This window comes from Eschscholzia californica, unplaced genomic scaffold (genome assembly GCF_041429995.1).
Source record: "Eschscholzia californica isolate CP2 unplaced genomic scaffold, dmEscCali1.0.p SCAF_5, whole genome shotgun sequence".
In the NCBI taxonomy this organism is placed as follows: Eukaryota; Viridiplantae; Streptophyta; class Magnoliopsida; order Ranunculales; family Papaveraceae; genus Eschscholzia; species Eschscholzia californica.
Window position 1 is genome coordinate 48,896,436 of NW_028238472.1, and position 18,261 is coordinate 48,914,696.

Genomic DNA, 18,261 nt, shown 5'->3' on the forward strand with positions numbered 1-18,261 from the left:
TATTGTCAGTGGTATCTCATTTAATTAGGGGAGTTGGTCGAGCTTCACCTATCTCAAACTTCCAGTAACTTATATTTCTTTATGTTTTAGGCTTTGTATGTCAGGCATTAGATTCTCAAGGGAGCTTCCCACCCTTATAGAGAGTAAACTTGTTGGTTTACCCCTTATGTCTTCATCCAGATCAAACTGAGAGGGAGGGAAAGAGAGACAACGAAACAAATTTGTTTTAAAATAAGGGCAAAAATTAGAACACAAAGATTTCCCTTGGTAGAACCCTTAGCTAGGGAGCCAAAATGACTTTTTAAACAATGTGAGGGGCCAAAACGACGTAGTAAACAATGTGAGGGGCCAAAACTGAATCAACCCTTTTTCTCTAATCATTTTTCTAGGTTTTAAATAGGACATGTCTCTGCCAACTCAAAACCAAAACTCACCCCTCACCCACTCTCTCTCTCTCTCTCTCTCTCTCTCTCTCTCTACTTTCTTCTTCTACGCTAATAAGTAAACGCACTCCGGTCTTAGCTTTATCAATTTCTTCTCTTTCTTTCTCTAGAAATCGATAATCTTCTTCCTGGACAGGATTCTGGATTTGAATTGCTTGATTATTCGTCCCCTTCTTCGTAATCATTTAGGTAATTCTTCACTCTTATCCATCTCTTCTCTATCGTTCTTATCCAGAGTTTATTTACTCCGAATTCTTCACTCTTATTCATTTCTTTTAGAAATTCAATTTGGTTAGATCTTGATTTTCATTTACCAGTTTTTCATGTGAAATCTCTGATCAAATTCTTCCAATTAAATTATTCAATTTTAATTTATGGTTTAATTATGAAAATTTGGGTAGAATTTCTGTTACAGAATTACTCATTTAACATGCCTGAATGATTATTTTGTAATTATCATTTTACTCAAATAAGTGGTGCATTTATTAATATGCATGAATGATTAATATCCTGCAAAATTACAAAAATATGTGTCCGGTCAGAATTTAGAGGTACAGATACTCATTTTTCTTTATGATTACTATATGTCAATGACATAATGACGTGGCATTAATTAATGGAGACCACATATTTTGTGTCCACTTTATCTTATTGGATCTCAAAGATGATAGCCTATGGGGCATATTATCATCCTATATTTCACAATGCCCAATGCGACCACCTAATCCTCGACAACCTGTCATCCTGCCAGTATAGTCTGGATTAACGCTTCTGTGTTGTTGGAGGTTTTGTTCCTAACATAAGTTCGGACAAGCTCACCCAAAATGTCTTGACATCCTAAAGGTATTAGACTCCCACTTATAGGTCAAGATCTGGATTATGACCTACGTGTCTCGAAATTATGACATTCCTGTCCTTAGAGACGAATTATCTTTGGCTCTGATACCACCTAAGGGGACCTATCCAAGGATCTAGACATCGTCTAAGCAATATTCTTGCCCTTTTATTAACTTTTCATTACTATAGCATTATCCCGGAGTCTTATTACATGTAGAGATTGACGTAAAACTTATTGAATTAATCAATGTTCTAATAAAGATAACATAGTATACAATCATAACGGAAAAATAGCACAACAGAGAAAAGTAAAAAAAAAACTTGCGATGGAAGATTGAAAATAATTGTGTGAAAAATAATATTTTGAACCATCATTTTGTGGGAAAAAAATATTCTTAAAGAAACGATTTCTCATATGGAATTTAAGTTTGAAATTTGGGTGTAAATTTGGATTTATAAATATGTAGAATTGGAGTACAAGATATAAAGTTGACAAATGAGTCAAGAAATCAAGAATCATATCAGTCTGTTTATTTATTAATAAATATACCAAATATTTAATAGCTATAACTGCAAAACTAGTAAAAGTTGAGTTGAATATCCAATCTCTTTCTCATCTTGAGAACAACAATATTTATACTAGCAAATATAGTATTTTAATCAGAGTAATGAAAATTTTGATTTGTTGGAAGAAGTATGATCACAAACTTCCTTTTCAAATCTCAAGAACACAAAAATCTATTGAGAACTTATATTGTTGTTTATGAGGAGTTCAAGGTTTTGCTCTGTTCTCTTGCTAAGTGTTTTGAGCCTCAAAATGAAATGGAACTACCCATAAACCAAGTCCATTTGTTTGATTTGATCTCACATTTACATAGAAATGAATGCTTAACCATATTTTTCTTCTTGTAGTTGTACTAGCAAGTGAGAGACAAGATGAAAATCAACATCAGGGAGTCGACTATAGTGACCCCGGCAGAGGAAACTCCGAAACGAAGTCTTTGGAACTCTAATGTTGATTTAGTTATTCCAAGCATTCACACTCCTAGTGTGTATTTTTATAGGCCTAATGGTTCTTCAAACTTCTTCGACATAAATATACTTAAGGAAGCTTTAAGTAAGGTTCTTGTTCCTTTTTATCCCATGGGTGGGAGATTGAAGAGAGACGAAGATGGTCGTATTGAAATTGATTGTAATGGTAAGGGAGTGTTGCTTGTTGAGGCTGAAACAGATTCTGTTATTGATGATTTTGGAGATTTTGCACCTACTTTAGAACTCAGGCAGCTTATTCCGGCAGTTGATTACTCTGGAGATATCTCTTCATATCCTCTCCTTGTTTTACAGGTGATCATCTTATCTCACTTTTTACGTTTCTTTTTGTTCTAATTGGTCTTAGTATCTCTACTAAACATGGGAAACTCTGCATATTCCATGAAATCTTATATTGGATTTGAAATGAAATACATTCGACATGTTTGAAAGCACAATGTTAATGACCAATCACTGTACTTCTCCTATTCATATGAAAATTGAAGGACCTTTAAACTTCAATGTCTAGCCTGATTGCAGTTTGGTTGAAGCACAGTTCTACATTCTACCTGATGTCATTATTTTAGCATGTCCATCATTTGGGTCGATCCAGTCCTTAACTAACTCGGTCGAGCCCAACTACATAGCACTTGGGACGCTCTTTTTTAGAACAAAGTTTTGTAACAGGTGTAAACCTTGTAGTCGAAGATAACACAAGTCGATTGACTCAAACGAAATTGACAACTTATTCTCATATAACTCAAAGCTACCTCGAATTCGTAACAGGAGCCCCCTTTACGAGTAACTCTGTCCAAACCTGAAAATCATCGTAAACCATTTTGTTCCCTATTTTGTCCTTGAAGTTATAGAACAAAAGTATTCTAGGCTCTCATACTAACGGATTCATGTTAATTCACTCTAGAATCTCTTGAACTATTTAAAATCCTACGTAGTTGCAGCAAACATGTTGAATCGGCATAAAATTACTTAACTCCATTATTACATACATAGATATGAGCATTTAAAATCAAGATTGTTATTTTAATAGTAGTGCTAATAACTTGTTTTTTCTACAGGTTACTCATTTCAAATGTGGAGGAGTCTCACTAGGAGTTGGAATGCAACACCATGTAGCTGATGGAGCCTCCGGGCTTCACTTCATCAACACTTGGTCTGACATGGCCCGTGGCCTTGATCTAACCCTTCCACCTTTTATCGACCGTACACTTCTCCGCGCACGTGACCCACCTACTCCGGCTTTTCAGCACATTGAATATCAACCTGCTCCACCATTGAAAACTCCCCAGCCCGACACTTCTTCAACCTCGGTAGCCATCTTCAAAATCACTCGCGATCAACTTAACATCCTAAAGGCCAAGTCGAAAGAAGGTGATAGTACAATAAACTACAGTTCCTACGAGATGTTATCTGGACACGTATGGAGATCCGTTTGCAGAGCCCGTGGATTAGCCCATGATCAAGAGACTAAGTTATACATCGCTACAGATGGACGGGCCCGACTACGACCTACTCTCCCACCTGGGTATTTTGGTAATGTCATTTTCACAACTACACCAATTGCCGTTTCAGGTGATCTCGACTCAAAGCCATTAACATATGCTGCTGGTAGAATACATGATGCATTAGCAAAGATGGATGATGAGTATTTACGTTCTGCTCTTGATTATCTTGAAATCCAGCCAGATCTAAGGGCTCTCGTTCGTGGAGCACATACTTTTCGGTGCCCGAATATTGGGATCACTAGTTGGTCTAGACTGCCCATACATGATGCAGATTTTGGATGGGGCCGACCCATATTCATGGGCCCAGGAGGAATTGCTTTCGAAGGATTGGCATTCATGTTACCTAGCACTACTAATGATGGGAGTTTGTCTTTGGCAATTTCACTGCAATCTGATCACATGAAAGTCTTCGAGAAGATCTTGTACGACTTTTAATCAAAATTGTTTTTTTTAATGAACTTGAATTTTTTTTACTTTGTTTGGAACAATGTTATCAGTATCGTAACGGGTATGTTATGTTGATTTGGTTATTCATTATACACGAGAATTTCTGTTTGTGCTGAAAATCTACTGTGCCGGAGCTGAAGCCTGACCCTGTCCCAAGCCTAATGGTGGCAGCGCTGCATCACCATTGGTAATTCACTAATTCTGTGTAAAAGAGCCATCCAGTCAAAGAAGACAATCGACAATCACCCAACTCGTGAGTCGTGACTACATATACGAAAAAAGCAAACCCAAATATACAATCGAAACCTGGACAGTCTGAATTCTTCCAGAAAGATAAATTTTACGTATACCATACATGTAATTTTTGGTGGAGCGGGGATTACTTGAAGATGTAGCTGGCTCGATCTTTGAGAGATTATAAAGATCAAAATTGTAGTATTTTCTATTGGTAATGTGATTTAATTAAATAGTCGTCGGTCCATGGTTCAGCTCTAATGTAAGATTACAGTGAAAGGGACAAAGTAAAATTTATAACCGTGCCAACTGGTAGTCCGATGGGTAAGTACCTCTACTCTGCATTGCGGAGGTCGCAGGTTCAATCACGGTGGAAGTGCAAATCCAGGAATATTGAACTTAGGTATAAATAAAGTAGTTCCTATGAGTTGCAGGTCATTTAATTTTGTCGGACTTTAGACCAGTAATAATTCTCCAATTATCGTGCTTACCACATCGTATCGATGTATCAATTTCTTTGTAATGACCATTATAGTCGATATTCAGAAAAGAAAAATTATAGCCATCCTAACTGTCATATAAACTATTAATAAAAGGATTCTTCTAACACTGGTCAACTTATGATATGTTAAGAGCATCTCCAATCCAACACTCAAATTGAAAAATTCACAGAGTGTTACCTAAGATTTTTGAGTTTTTTTTGGGAAAACTCTCTCCAATGCAACACTCAGTTTGGATCTCAAAATGATGTGCCATCATTTAATGTTGAGATATCTCAAGAAGAAACTCAATATTTGAGATTTCTTTTGAGGATCTCAATTGACCACTCAATATTAAAAGCAAATCTATCTATCTAGGAAATAATGACACCTAAGTTATTTTTAAGTTTTTAAAATGTTGCATGGAAACGTTTTTTGAATTGAGAATCTCATTATTGACATCTAAGAAAGAGAAACTCAATTGAGCCTTAACACATACGGGACACATTGAGTTTCTTTTGAGTTTTGCTTTGGAGATGCTCTAAAAGAAGAAAATAATTCACATCATGACTTAAAGATTCATGAAACCCCCCAATAAATTCATTGGTTTAATAATTCTTTAGAGATATAGGTTTTAATGGTTATATTTAGAAAGATATTAGGGTGGATCATAAAGATTATAGAGGGAATCTAGATAAGTGTATATATAATGTAAATATAGAACAAGGCTAGACAACAAACAAGATGAAAATCAAAATAAGGGAATCAACAATGGTACAACCAGCAGAGGAAACTCCAAAACATAGCTTATGGATCTCTAACATTGACCTAGTTATGCCAAAAGTTCATACTTCTAGTGTCTATTTCTATAGGCCAAATGGTTGTTCAAACTTCTTTGATGCAAATATACTTAAAGAAGCTTTAAGTAAAGTTCTTGTTCATTTCTATCCCATGGGTGGCAGACTTAAGAAAGATGAAAATGGTCGTGTCGATATCAATTGTAATGGGGAAGGTGTTTTATTTGTTGAGGCTGAAACGAATTCCGTTACTGATGATTTCAGAGATTTTGCTCCTACTTTAGAAATCAATCAGCTTATCCCGGCTGTTGATTATTCCGATGACATCTCTTCGTATCCTCTCCTTGTGTTACAGGTAATACTCTCTTATTATCACAATAATGTTTGATGTGCACAAAAGAAATACTGTATATCAAAAGTTCAAAACTAGCAATCACGTGTAATTCGTAGTGATGGCAGTGCTCTGCTTTTATTATTTGGTTTGTTAAGAATACTAGAGATTGGGGGGAATGAATCACAGAGATTGGTTTTGTTCATAGGTTATTTGATTGATGATGATTATATAAAAGAAAAAGCACTTATTAAGCTTGAGCAACTCAGGCTCTAGACACTCTCGCGAGCGATGTAGGACTATCACAGTCCTCAATCCTCAGTGAAGAGCCGTTTTCGGGTCTCATATCATTTTCTGGTGCCCCAAGCCCACAGGTAAAGGGTTTAGTTATTGGTGAAAACTCTATGAGCCTACCCAAAAGGCCTCGACACTGGTGAAAACAAACGATTCACCCTACCATCAGAATACGCCTGAGCATCATCATTCGATATGATTTTTGAGCCATCTTGACTTTTTCATAATAATTTCTATGCTCATTGCCAAATATTTTGCAAGTGCGTGCCTAAAATATCCCTAACAAATTTACGGGTTCTTTTGGATTAGGTTACTCATTTCATCTGTGGAGGAGTCTCACTTGGAGTCGGGATGCATCATTATGTAGCGGATGGTGTGTCCGGGCTTCACTTCATCAACACTTGGTCCGACATGGCCCGTGGCACAGATGCAATTGTTCCGCCCTTCATCAACCGTAAACTCCTCTCAGCTCGTGATCCCCCCGCTCCTACCTTTGAGCACATCGAGTATCAGTCTCCTCCGTCCATGAAAATTCCAGGCGACTCGTCTCCAACATCTGTAGCTATCTTCAAGATCACTTGTGACCAACTCAACATACTTAAAACCAAAGCCAAAGAAGGTGAAAACACAACCAATTATAGCTCCTATGTGGTTCTGTCTGCTCATGTGTGGAAATCCGTGTGTATCGCACGCGGGTTAAACGATGATCAAGAAACGAAGTTAGATATCCCAACGGATGGACGGTCAAGACTACAACCTACTCTTCCCCCATATTATTTCGGAAACGTTATTTTCACTACTACACCAATTGCTCTTTCGGGTGATATTGTTTCGAAGCCACTAGCTTATACTGCAGGTATAATTCGTGATGCGTTGAAAAGGATGAATGATGAGTATTTACAGTCGGCTCTTGATTATCTTGAAGTCCAAGCTGATCTAACGACTCTAGTCCGTGGACCACAAAGTTTTCAGTGTCCGAATATCGGTATTACTAGTTGGACTAAGCTGCCCATATATGATGCAGATTTTGGATGGGGCCGGCCTATATATATGGGCCCAGGAGGAATTGCTTTCGAAGGATTGGCATTCATGTTACCTAGCACTATTAATGATGGGAGTTTGTCTTTGGCAATTTCATTGCAATCTGATCACATGAAACTCTTCGAGAAGATCTTGTACGACTTTTAATCAAAATTGTTTTTCTTTTTCATGAACTTGAATTTTCTTTTTACTTTGTTTGGAACAATGTTATTAGTATCGTAACGGGTATGTTATGTTGATTTGGTTATTCATTATATACGAGAATTACTGTTTGTGCTGAAAATCTATTGTGCTGGAGCTGAAGCCTAACACGGGCCCAAGCCTAATGGTGGCCGCACCACATCTCGATTGGTAATTCGGTGTAAAAGAGCCATCCAGTCAAAGAAGACTATCGACAATCACCCAACATGTGACTACATAGACGAAAAAGAAAACACCCAAATATACAATCGAAACCTGGACAGTCTGAACTCTTCCAAAAAGAGAGGCCCCATGAGTACTCTTACAACTAAGACTAAGATGAGACACGGGGCTACTTGATACACGTCATTCATTGATTCAAGTTAAGCCAACAAAAGAACAAAACTAAATTGCGTATAAACCAGTGAAGGCGAGCGAAAGTGAAGATAAGTGTCTGAAAGTTTAGGAAAGAGGATGTTTTCAACACAAAAGAAAGATAAACTTAATGTATACTATACACGCAATTTTTGGTGGAGCAGGGATTACATAAAGATGTAGCTGTTGGGTTTTCCTCCTAGTGGGGAAACCTAGTTGGGTTTGGATTAGGAAACCAAACCCGGACCTGAGTCGAGTTTCTTTGGGTCGGTTACTTATGACGGTGGAATTAGGATTAAGGGGGAGTCTATAAATACTACCTTAACCTAATTTAGATGTGTGTGTGAGGAGCACCAAAGGGGGCAACACAATTAGAAACGCACAAGAGAAGAAGGGAGAGAAGGAGGTTGCCGAGAAGAGCGGGGCAGAACTTTTTCAGCACGCGCAGTCTTCGTTTTTCGGAAAATCCGACGGTGAGTTCTTCTCCGATTGAGCTGAAATTTGGCAGAACTGTTCTTGACATATTCATCTAGTATTTGTACGGAGGGATCGTTGATTGGTCGCCGGAATCCTAGTGAATTTAGGGTCGTTTTGGGCTGCAGATTTCTGGACTGTTTGAGATTGATTCTTTTGGGAAGGGTCTGAGTCTCGGTTGGACGTAGTCTGTAACTACTTTGCTATCATAGTTGATTTGGTTGGACTACGAGTCCCGTGGTTTTTACTTCTCACGTTGAGGAGGTTTTCCACGTTAAAAATCGTTGTCTTATTTACTTTCAGTTCTTTGTTTATTGCTCCCACATATTCTTCTGTATTATCCTCGTAACTAACACAAAGGGAAAAACTCTTGTTTCCGCTGCGCCTAAGTGTCCGTTTTTCCCAACACCATGGGTGTATAGAAATCATGAAAACCCATTGTCACTCTGAGTCTTCAAGCTTAGACTTGTCTAAGAGATCATCAAAATCCATATAGTCATGCAAAGATGATCATATAATTCTTGAAAATCTTCAAAATTTGCAGGAAATTGCCAAAAAGAAGAAGAATAACACTTCAAGGTTGCACCTTGCTTAACCTGCTGTGATTATGTCTTGTCAGCACTATTCAAGAATGGGTTACTTTCTTTACAACCATTTGTTTTGGTAGAATCCTAGAAGAAGAAGAAGATGATGATGATGATGATGATGATGATGATGATGATGGAAGAACAGGTGGATGAATATGGAAGTAGAGATGAATTTTTCTTTCCACAAATTATGATATCTTTTCTTATAAGCCATTATCTTTTCAGATGATGAATTTTTCCTTCCGCAACTTAACGGCAAACCTGACGGCTCAAAATTAACGTCATATGACAGGAAAGTCCTTTTGTGTCCACGTAAGGTGGACGGTTCAAGTGGGGTCCTCTAAGACCCGCTATGTAGACTTGTTGGACCTTAGTAAACTTAGATCCTGTTTGGAATGTTAAAAGAAGAAAAAAGTTATGTCTTTATCATGTCTAAAGATTCATTAAGCCCCCTATAAATTCATTAATTTAATAATTCTTTAGAGATATTGGTTTTAATGGTTGTAGTTTGAAAGATATTAGGGCTGGATCATAGAGATTCTGGAGGGAATCTAGATAAGTGTGTGTTTGTGATAAGTGTGTGTTTGTGAGTATATATTATGTAAACACACAACAAGGCAGGACAACAAACAAGATGAAAATCAAAATAAGGGAATCAACAATGGTACAACCAGCAGAGGAAACTCCAAAACATAGCTTATGGATCTCTAACATTGACCTACTTATGCCAAAAGTTCATACTTCTAGTGTCTATTTCTATAGGCCTAATGGTTGTTCAAACTTCTTTGATGCAAATATACTTAAAGAAGCTTTGAGTAAAGTTCTTATTCCTTTTTATCCCATGGGTGGCAGATTTAAGAAAGATGAAAATGGTCGTGTCGATATCAATTGTAATGGGGAAGGTGTTTTATTTGTTGAGGCTGAAACAAATTCCGTTATCGATGATTTCGGAGATTTTGCTCCTACTTTAGAAATCAATCAGCTTATCCCGGCTGTTGATTATTCCGATGACATCTCTTTGTATCCTCTCCTTGTGTTACAGGTAATACTCTCTTATTAGCGGTTATAGATATTATCCCCACTTTTGACACCTCAGGTTCAAGCCCACAGGTAGGGAGTTTTGTTTTTGGCGTATACTCCATACGTCCACTCAAAAAGCCTCGACACAAATTTTGACCCATCTAGACTATTTCGTAATAATTTCTATGCCCCTTGCCAAATATTTCTTGCAAGTGCATGCCTAAAATATCCCTAATAAATTTACCGGTTCTTTTGGATTAGGTTACTCATTTCATCTGTGGAGGAGTCTCACTTGGAGTTGGAATGCATCATTATGTAGCGGATGGTTTATCCGGGCTTCATTTCATCAACACTTGGTCCGACATGGCCCGTGGCACAGATACAATCATTCCACCTTTAATCAACCGTAAACTCCTCTCAGCTCGTGATCCCCCCGCTCCTACCTTTGAGCACATCGAGTATCAGTCTCCTCCGTCCATGAAAACTCTAGTCGACTCGTCTCCAACGTCGGTAGCCATCTTCAAGATCACTTGTGACCAACTCAACATACTTAAAACCAAAGCCAAAGAAGGTGAAAACACAACCAGTTATAGCTCTTATGTGGTTCTTTCTGCTCATGTGTGGAAATCCGTGTGTATCGCGCGCGGGTTAAACAATGATCAAGAAACAAAGTTCGATATCCCAACGGATGGACGGTCAAGACTACGACCTACTCTTTCCCCGTATTATTTCGGAAATGTTATGTTCAGTACTACACCAACTGCTCTTTCGGGTGATATTGTTTCGAAGCCATTAGCTTATACTGCAGGTGTAATTCGTGATACGTTGAAAAGGATGGATGATGAGTATTTACGGTCGGCTCTTGATTATCTTGAAATCCAAGCTGATCTGACGGCTCTAGTCCGTGGACCACAAAGTTTTCAGTGTCCGAATATCGGTATTACTAGTTGGACTAAGCTGCCCATATATGACGCAGATTTTGGATGGGGCCGGCCCATATTTATGGGCACAGGATGGATTCCTTTTGAAGGGTTGGCATGCATGTTACCTAGCCCTGTTAATGATGGAAGCTTGTCTTTGGCAATTTCACTTCAGTCTGATCACATGAGGATCTTTAAGAAAATATTTTATGACTTCTAATTAAAGAGATGGTTTAGAGCATCCCAAATGCAAAACTCAAAAAGATCTCTATTCATCCTATGTGTCAAGTTCCATTTGAGATTCTCACTCCTAGGTGGCGTTAATAGAAATCCTCAATTTTTTTTTTGTCTCCAATGCAAAACTCTAAACTTATCTTATTTACTTATGTGACATAGTTATTTTTGTAAATAAATAATTAGTTATTTTAGAAAATATAGAAGTCTCGATTTCTATTGGTTGAAAATCAGATATTGATGAGTTGGACAATTAGAGATATCTCAAGAGGACACTCTAGAAATAGAGTGTCCTCTTGAGATATCTCTATTCCACCCTCGACACGTCATCTTAGAGATCCAAATAGAGTGTTGCATTGGAGAGGATTTTTAAGAAAAAAACTCTAAAAATCCTAAGTGGCACTCGTAGTTTCTAAGATTAAGTGTTGCACTGGAGATGCTCTTAGGGTTATGTACTTATGTCCCATGAAGATCTCCAACCAAATATTCCAAATAAAGCAATTGAAACGTAAACTATTGTTTTTCTTTTGCTAGATTAATAATCTAAGAAAGTAAAAAACAATAAATTCAGGGTACAAAAATTCAAGTAGAAATTTTAACCAATTTTTTATACTTCCCCTAAATACCCCACCACCATTATGTCGGTAATAGCTTTCTTCGTTATGTAGATCGTGATTTTCCAACCGAATCACGTAAAATTATCTTGTCACCATTTCAATTTATCTCCTCCATTATCACATAATTGTGAAAATTAACAAAGCTTTTTGTATAAAGTTGTGAAAAAAATTATGTAAGTCGTCTTGGCATATGATCTGTTTTCAAAACTTTAGAAAAAAAGAAATACAAAACCTCCATATGAATCCTCCTTAGTTCCCAATAAATTTTTTCATTAAGTAACCGTTAGAGATATAGGTTTTAATGGTTGAAGTTATAACCATTACCAAGTGCATCACTGCAAGAGCTTTAATTTGAAAAATTCTAAGTGGTGCCACTAGGATTTATTGAGTTTGTAAACAAAAAAATTCTCATATTGAGATATCTCAAAAAGAAACTCAATATTTGAGTATTCTTTTGAATATCTCAATTGTCTTAGTTAACCTACTTTATATTTTAAGCCAATATGAAACTTTTCTTCATATCTAATTTATTTTTATTGAATCAATGAATGACATGTGTATCAAGTAGAGTTCTTTTTGAGATCTTGATTGGAGACATACAAATAAAAAACTCAATTTAACTGCACAAAAAGAAAATCTTAGTTAAGACTTGACACATGGGATCAATTTAGTTACACAGAAAAGAAATCTCAATTAAGATTTGACACATGAGACTTATTAAGTCTTTTTCGAGTTTTGCATTGAAGATGTTGTGATGCATATCTCTCTAGAGATAGTAGGACAAGATAACTAAATAAGGTGAAATCTCTTACAAGATTACAAAGATCCCTATATATACTTTATTTCAACCTTTGGATATTAGCCTTTTAAATACTAACTTACTTTGCAAACTAAACTCAAAGACACCCCATTCTCTCTGCCTCACTTCCTTCTCTCCACCATCTTGTTGTCTAACCTATGCATAAGATTAGACAACAAAATGGAAACAAAAATAAGGGAATCAACAATGATACAACCAGCAAAAGAAACTCCAAAACATTATGGATCTCTAACATTGACCTACTTATGCCAAAAGTTCATACTTCTAGTGTCTATTTTTAAAGGCCTAATGGTTCTTCAAACTTCTTTGATGCAAATATACTTAAAGAAGCTTTGGGTAAAGTTCTTGTTCCTTTTTATCCCATAGGTGGCAGATTCAAGAGAGATGAAAATGGTCGTTTCGATATCGATTGTAATGGAGAAGGTGTTTTATTTGTCGAGGCTGAAACGAGTTCCACTACCGATGAATTAGAAGATTTTGCCCCTACTGCTGAACTCAATCAGCTTATTCCGGTTGTTGATTATTCTTGTGATATCTCCACGTATCCTCTCCTTGTATTGCAGGTAATATTTATATTTAAAAAAAAATGTGCACACTAGTTGGTGTTGTGGGGCCGAACGTAGGTCCAAGGCTCATGTGGTCGGCACTCATTGGGCAAAGCCATGGAGAGACAGATATGGCTTGCCCAAATGCCAATGGGTGTCAACCACATCAGTCTTCGGCTCTATTCCATTTTTTGAACCAAATACCACTTCTCATGAAGAAAAATGTTTGTGATATTGCTTACAATACCCCTAATATTAACACAATGTTTTTTGTTTGTTTGAACATAAAACAAAACCTAAATTACTCATTTCATGTGTGGAGGAGCCTCACTAGGAGTTGGAATGCATCATTACATAGCCGATGGAGTTTCTGGGCTTCACTTCATTAACACTTGGTACGACATGGCCCGTGGCTTCGGTACGATAGTCCCGCCCTACATCAATCGTAAACTCCTCTCTGCTCGTGTGGAGGAGCCTCACTAGGAGTTGGAATGCATCACTACGTAGCCGATGGAGTTTCTGGGCTTCACTTCATTAACACTTGGTCCGACATGGCCCGTGGCTTCGGTCCTACTTTCGAGCACATAGAGTATCAGTCTCCTCCGTCCATGAAAGTTCCAGCTGACTCGTCTCCTACATCAGTAGCCATCTTCAAGATCACTAGTGACCAACTCAACATACTTAAAACCAAAGCCAGAGAAGATGAAAACCCAACCAATTATAGCTCTTATGTGGTTCTGTCGGCACACGTGTGGAAAACAGTGTGTATGGCACGTGGGTTAAACGGCGATCAAAAGACTAGGTTAGGCATCCCGACAGATGGACGGCCAAGATTACAACCCACTCTTCCACCAAACTATTTCGGTAACGTTATGTTCTCTACTGCACCAGTTGCCCTTTCGGGCGATATTGTTTCGAAGCCATTATCTTATACCGCAGGTATAATTCATGATGCATTGAGGAGGATGGACAGTGAGTATTTACGATCGGCTATTGATATTCTTGAAATCCAGACTAATCTAACAGCTCCCAACCCTGGCTTATGAACTTTTCGGTGCTCGAATGTTGTTATTACTAGTTGGGCCAGGTTGCCCATATATGATGCAGATTTTGGGTGGGGCCGGCCCATATTTATGGGCCCAGGAGGGATTCCTCCTGAAGGGTTTGTATGCATATTACCTAGCACTGTTAATGATGGAAGCTTGTCTCTGGCAATTTCACTTCAGTGAGTTCAGTCTGATCACATGAGGACATTTGGGAAAATATTTTATGACTTCAAACAGAAGAAAATAGGAAATGGTTTAGTGCTTGTTGAGTAGGAACTGCCAGGGCCTAGGGTTATGTCCCATAAATTTTCCAGAACATTTTATCATAAATAAAGCAGTTTGATATCTCTATTAATTCACACTATTGTTTATATTTGCCTAGATTTTCATTATTATAAAATCCGTGCAAATCCAGGATTTATTGAATTCGGGTAGGAATGAAGTAAAGGTAGATTAGGTGACTTTTTAGGCCTTTAGGATGGCTCGAATAAGTCCAAGGGTCTTTAAGGCTCGAATCAGGGGGTGTGACTCCTGGCTGCAGTCAGGGATAGGATCATCCATATAAAGGGAAAACTAAACGTAACATAGGAGACATCCCTGGTGTTGTGTGCTTTGTCCATCACCCAGTCGATACAAGTTTGGTCCCCTTTCCCCAATTTTCGTCTTTTATTTCTATTCTTTAAATTAATTTTATATTGGTCCTAATATTATAGGGTTATTTCCCTAATGGCCCCCAACTTTGTGACCAGCTTCCTGCCTGGCCCCCTACTTTACGAGAAATGCCCATATGGCCCCCTTCCGTTATAACACCGTTACTCTCTCTCCTCTATCTCATTTTCTCTCTCTGCCACATCATCTCACCTCGCCCCGTCATCATCTCACCTCGCCCCGTCACAGCGAAAAACTCAGAAAAAATCTGTGAATCTTTGTCTTAAGACGTATGGAACCGAAACTCACGAGATTAAAAATATACTTAATTTTATTGATAAAACTGAATCAATTAAACAACTACTGGATCCTATTTATATATCATTAAAGTTTCTTAAACTTAATCCAATTCAAAGTGGACCGATTGTGGCGTAAGCGACAACGAATGTCCAGAATGTTATTTGGCACCAACACTCACAAATTTCGCCCAATTCTGACACTCGTAGCTTCGGTTTTTGTCATTTTAGTTCGTCGCCTTTATTTTTAGCCGCATCGACTTCTTCGTGTATTTTTCGGCGAATTACTCTACGTAACTTCACCTGAAGAAAGAACTCATTTTTTGTTATGTTTCTTCTTCTCCTCCCTACTTCTCCTTCCACCACCAATATCTTCTCTCCCATCTCTGTTTCTCTACTTCTTCCTCTCTCATCTTCATTTCTCTCTCCTTCCCTCTTTCTTGTTTCTTTCTAACTTAGACGCAACAAATCTCTCATCTTCATTTCTCTCTCCTTCCCTCTTTCTTGTTTCTTTCTAACTTAGACGCAACAAATCAAACGCTTGAAGATGAGGAAGTGGAAGCTTCCCCTTCTTCTTCAAGCGACACAAGGAAAATAACAAATCCGCTCGTTTAAGTCTTCGTTAGAGAGACAAATTGAGGATGTCCTCAAAACCTTCCGAAATACAACCATTTAAAGGTTAAAGCCTACGTCACACCTAACGAATAAATTGCCCCCATTTTCGTGTCAAACACTGTATTTTTTTTTTTCTCGATGGATTTACTCATTCTAAATCAGATATGTCAATTCCGACTCTAAATCAGATATGCCAATTCCAATTCAGGAACATGGTATGTTTTTTAATGTGGTTGTATCACTTTGGCTAGATTTTTAGCATATCCATAATTTGTCTTTTTACACGAATCATTTCATTTGTTTTAAGTAGATACACATTATAGATTGATTTTTGATCCATAATCTTCATCTCCTTTCTCTCCCTATCTCACGATCTGTCTTTGCAGCTGGCCAGAAGTTGTGGTGGTGGTGGTATTCAGAAGTTGTGGTGGTGGAGGAGGTGAAAGATGTGGATGAAGATTATGGGCTAAAAACAATCAATTGATTTTTTCAGACTAAACTTTCAAATGCCCAAAGCATTCATCCACCTATATTACACTAGTATTAAATTAGTTGAGTTCAATTTGGGCCAATTTAGAAGTTGAATTCTCCTTTTAATATGTACTTACTAGTTAATTATTATTATTATCACTAAATTAGATCTGAAGATTATAAATTTACTCAAACATTATTAACTCAAAAACATCATCACATTACAAACATCAAAGTTGAATAATAAAAACAACAGATCAAACCCTAATTAGAAGTGGAAATTCGAAAAAGCACAATTACACATATCCCTAAGATGAATTAAGCAACAGGGCGGTAGTAATCACCATCACGATCGTGATCTTTATTATGAACAACGATCACATAGATAGCATAGATAATACCTGGAATATAACCTAGAATCGTCAACAATAAGCAAATCAAGAACTCCACCTGTGAAACAATCAATCAAGAAAAAACAACTAAATTAAGATCAAAGTCATCGATCACAGATACAAATCTAGAGAGAGGAAGAGAGAGAGAATGAGATTACAGTGCAGCAGCCCTTCTTGAGGCAAACACCTAGTGGTGGAAGCAAAATTGCGATCAAGATTTCACAGATGGTTGCAGCTGTACCCATCTTAATAACCCCAAAACTAGAGAGAGAGAGAGTGAGTGGAGACTAGAGAGAGAGAGTTATTATGATGAGTCGGTGATGGAAATGAAAGAGGATATATATAGAGAGATGGGGCAAATTTTTTCTTTTTTTTTTTTTTTTTTTTTGTTGAAATTTTCTTTTTTTTCTTTTTTTCTTTGTGTTGAAAAATAGTTGGGATACTTGGTCTTGATTTTTTTGTTAAATTAAAAAAATTAAAACATGTGACCGACTAACAATATACTAGTAGAAATAACTCTTCCTTGGATATTTTATTAGTATTTAATTATCTAACGGTGAGTAAACACCTAACACAAAAACTGTTGACTTGGTATTTTAGATCTTGATGCAAGTGCTGTCCATCTATAACCGTACTTTCAGTTGACTTATTAGTAGAGGTGATCCTCACCTTAGGTTCTGTTTGGTAAGGAGGAATTTCTAACATATATGGGCTCCTCTAAACTAGTTACTTAGTCCTTTTTATATCATTCTTACCCAAAGCACTGGCCTTATACTCTTGACCCTTTGTTAATGTACAATCAATATAATAATAAATAAAAGAGTACCATTCGAAACACAGAAGTGGACGTGCCGGAGTGGTTATCGGGCATGACTAGAAATCATGTGGGCTTTGCCCGCGCAGGTTCGAATCCTGCCGTCCACGATTTTTCCACTATTTTGTAAGATTCTTGTTTATTTTCAAATGGCTACTTTCTACTTTTACCCCTTTTTGATGACCATTAGCTTTTTGACTTCTAATTGTCTGTAACACCCCCTTTTCTAACTGTTTCATTTGGTCGTTATTAGGTCATTTTAACTTTCTAAAAGTGTCATTGTATTTGGTTATTTTACTCTATCTTACTTGATATTTGCCTCCTCTCATCCTTTCTCTTCTCTTTTTAGAACCTCCCATAAAAACACAAAGGTCTCAATTCGTACGAAGAAAAAGTCTCATTCGTCGAACCCTTTTCTCCCTCAAATAGTTTTTTCACCTTCAACAGAGGTAATCTCCTTTTCCAAGGAAGGAAATCAGTATGAGAGGAGTACTCATATTCCACGAATATGGCGATCTTTCCGATTTATTGGTTTAGGACGACCTACAATAATAAATTCCTTGAAGCATGCGTTTAGAACAAAAATGAGGCAAAGAAAACTAGTGGTAGTCGATTGAGAATTTTCCCATTTTAAATGGATGCCTAGTTGTTTCGCCCCTTTGCCCATTTGGCCCCTAACTCCGAAAACAGTCTGCTCCATTGATATGCTGTTAGGTATGCATCCGACTTTCCTCTTTCTTTTTTGTATTTGT

The 18,261-nt window shown here is 37.4% G+C and overlaps 4 protein-coding genes, 1 non-coding gene and 1 pseudogene across 5 annotated transcripts; 5 read left to right on the forward strand and 1 right to left on the reverse strand.

Annotated features, from left to right (window-relative positions):
• The first annotated feature begins 411 nt into the window (after positions 1–411).
• LOC147540053 (shikimate O-hydroxycinnamoyltransferase-like) lies at positions 412–4,398 on the forward strand. Its single transcript, XM_086642445.1, has 3 exons — positions 412–632; positions 2,193–2,624; positions 3,386–4,398. Exons 2-3 carry the CDS (start codon positions 2,217–2,219, stop codon positions 4,265–4,267), a joined length of 1,290 nt encoding a protein of 429 aa, XP_086498571.1. The 5' UTR covers positions 412–632; positions 2,193–2,216; the 3' UTR covers positions 4,268–4,398.
• A 1,255-nt stretch (positions 4,399–5,653) lies between these two features.
• On the forward strand, positions 5,654–7,738 carry LOC147540054 (shikimate O-hydroxycinnamoyltransferase-like). The gene is made up of 2 exons (XM_086641399.1): positions 5,654–6,144; positions 6,724–7,738. The coding sequence occupies exons 1-2, from the start codon at positions 5,737–5,739 to the stop codon at positions 7,600–7,602; spliced, it is 1,287 nt and encodes a 428-aa protein (XP_086497525.1). The 5' UTR covers positions 5,654–5,736; the 3' UTR covers positions 7,603–7,738.
• Positions 7,739–9,555: 1,817 nt separating this feature from the next.
• LOC147540055 (shikimate O-hydroxycinnamoyltransferase-like) lies at positions 9,556–11,752 on the forward strand. The gene is made up of 3 exons (XM_086639432.1): positions 9,556–10,113; positions 10,353–11,249; positions 11,692–11,752. The coding sequence occupies exons 1-2, from the start codon at positions 9,706–9,708 to the stop codon at positions 11,229–11,231; spliced, it is 1,287 nt and encodes a 428-aa protein (XP_086495558.1). The 5' UTR covers positions 9,556–9,705; the 3' UTR covers positions 11,232–11,249; positions 11,692–11,752.
• A 1,089-nt stretch (positions 11,753–12,841) lies between these two features.
• LOC147540056 (shikimate O-hydroxycinnamoyltransferase-like) lies at positions 12,842–14,546 on the forward strand (annotated as a pseudogene).
• Positions 14,547–16,482: 1,936 nt separating this feature from the next.
• LOC147540057 (PMP3 family protein At4g30650-like) lies at positions 16,483–17,007 on the reverse strand. The gene is made up of 2 exons (XM_086644100.1): positions 16,854–17,007; positions 16,483–16,753 (listed from the first exon to the last, which is right to left on the reverse strand). Exons 1-2 carry the CDS (start codon positions 16,938–16,940, stop codon positions 16,622–16,624), a joined length of 219 nt encoding a protein of 72 aa, XP_086500226.1. The 5' UTR covers positions 16,941–17,007; the 3' UTR covers positions 16,483–16,621.
• A 530-nt stretch (positions 17,008–17,537) lies between these two features.
• On the forward strand, positions 17,538–17,619 carry TRNAS-AGA (transfer RNA serine (anticodon AGA)). Its single transcript has one exon. It is a non-coding gene; the product is annotated as a tRNA-Ser (tRNA).
• The last annotated feature ends 642 nt before the right edge of the window (positions 17,620–18,261 follow it).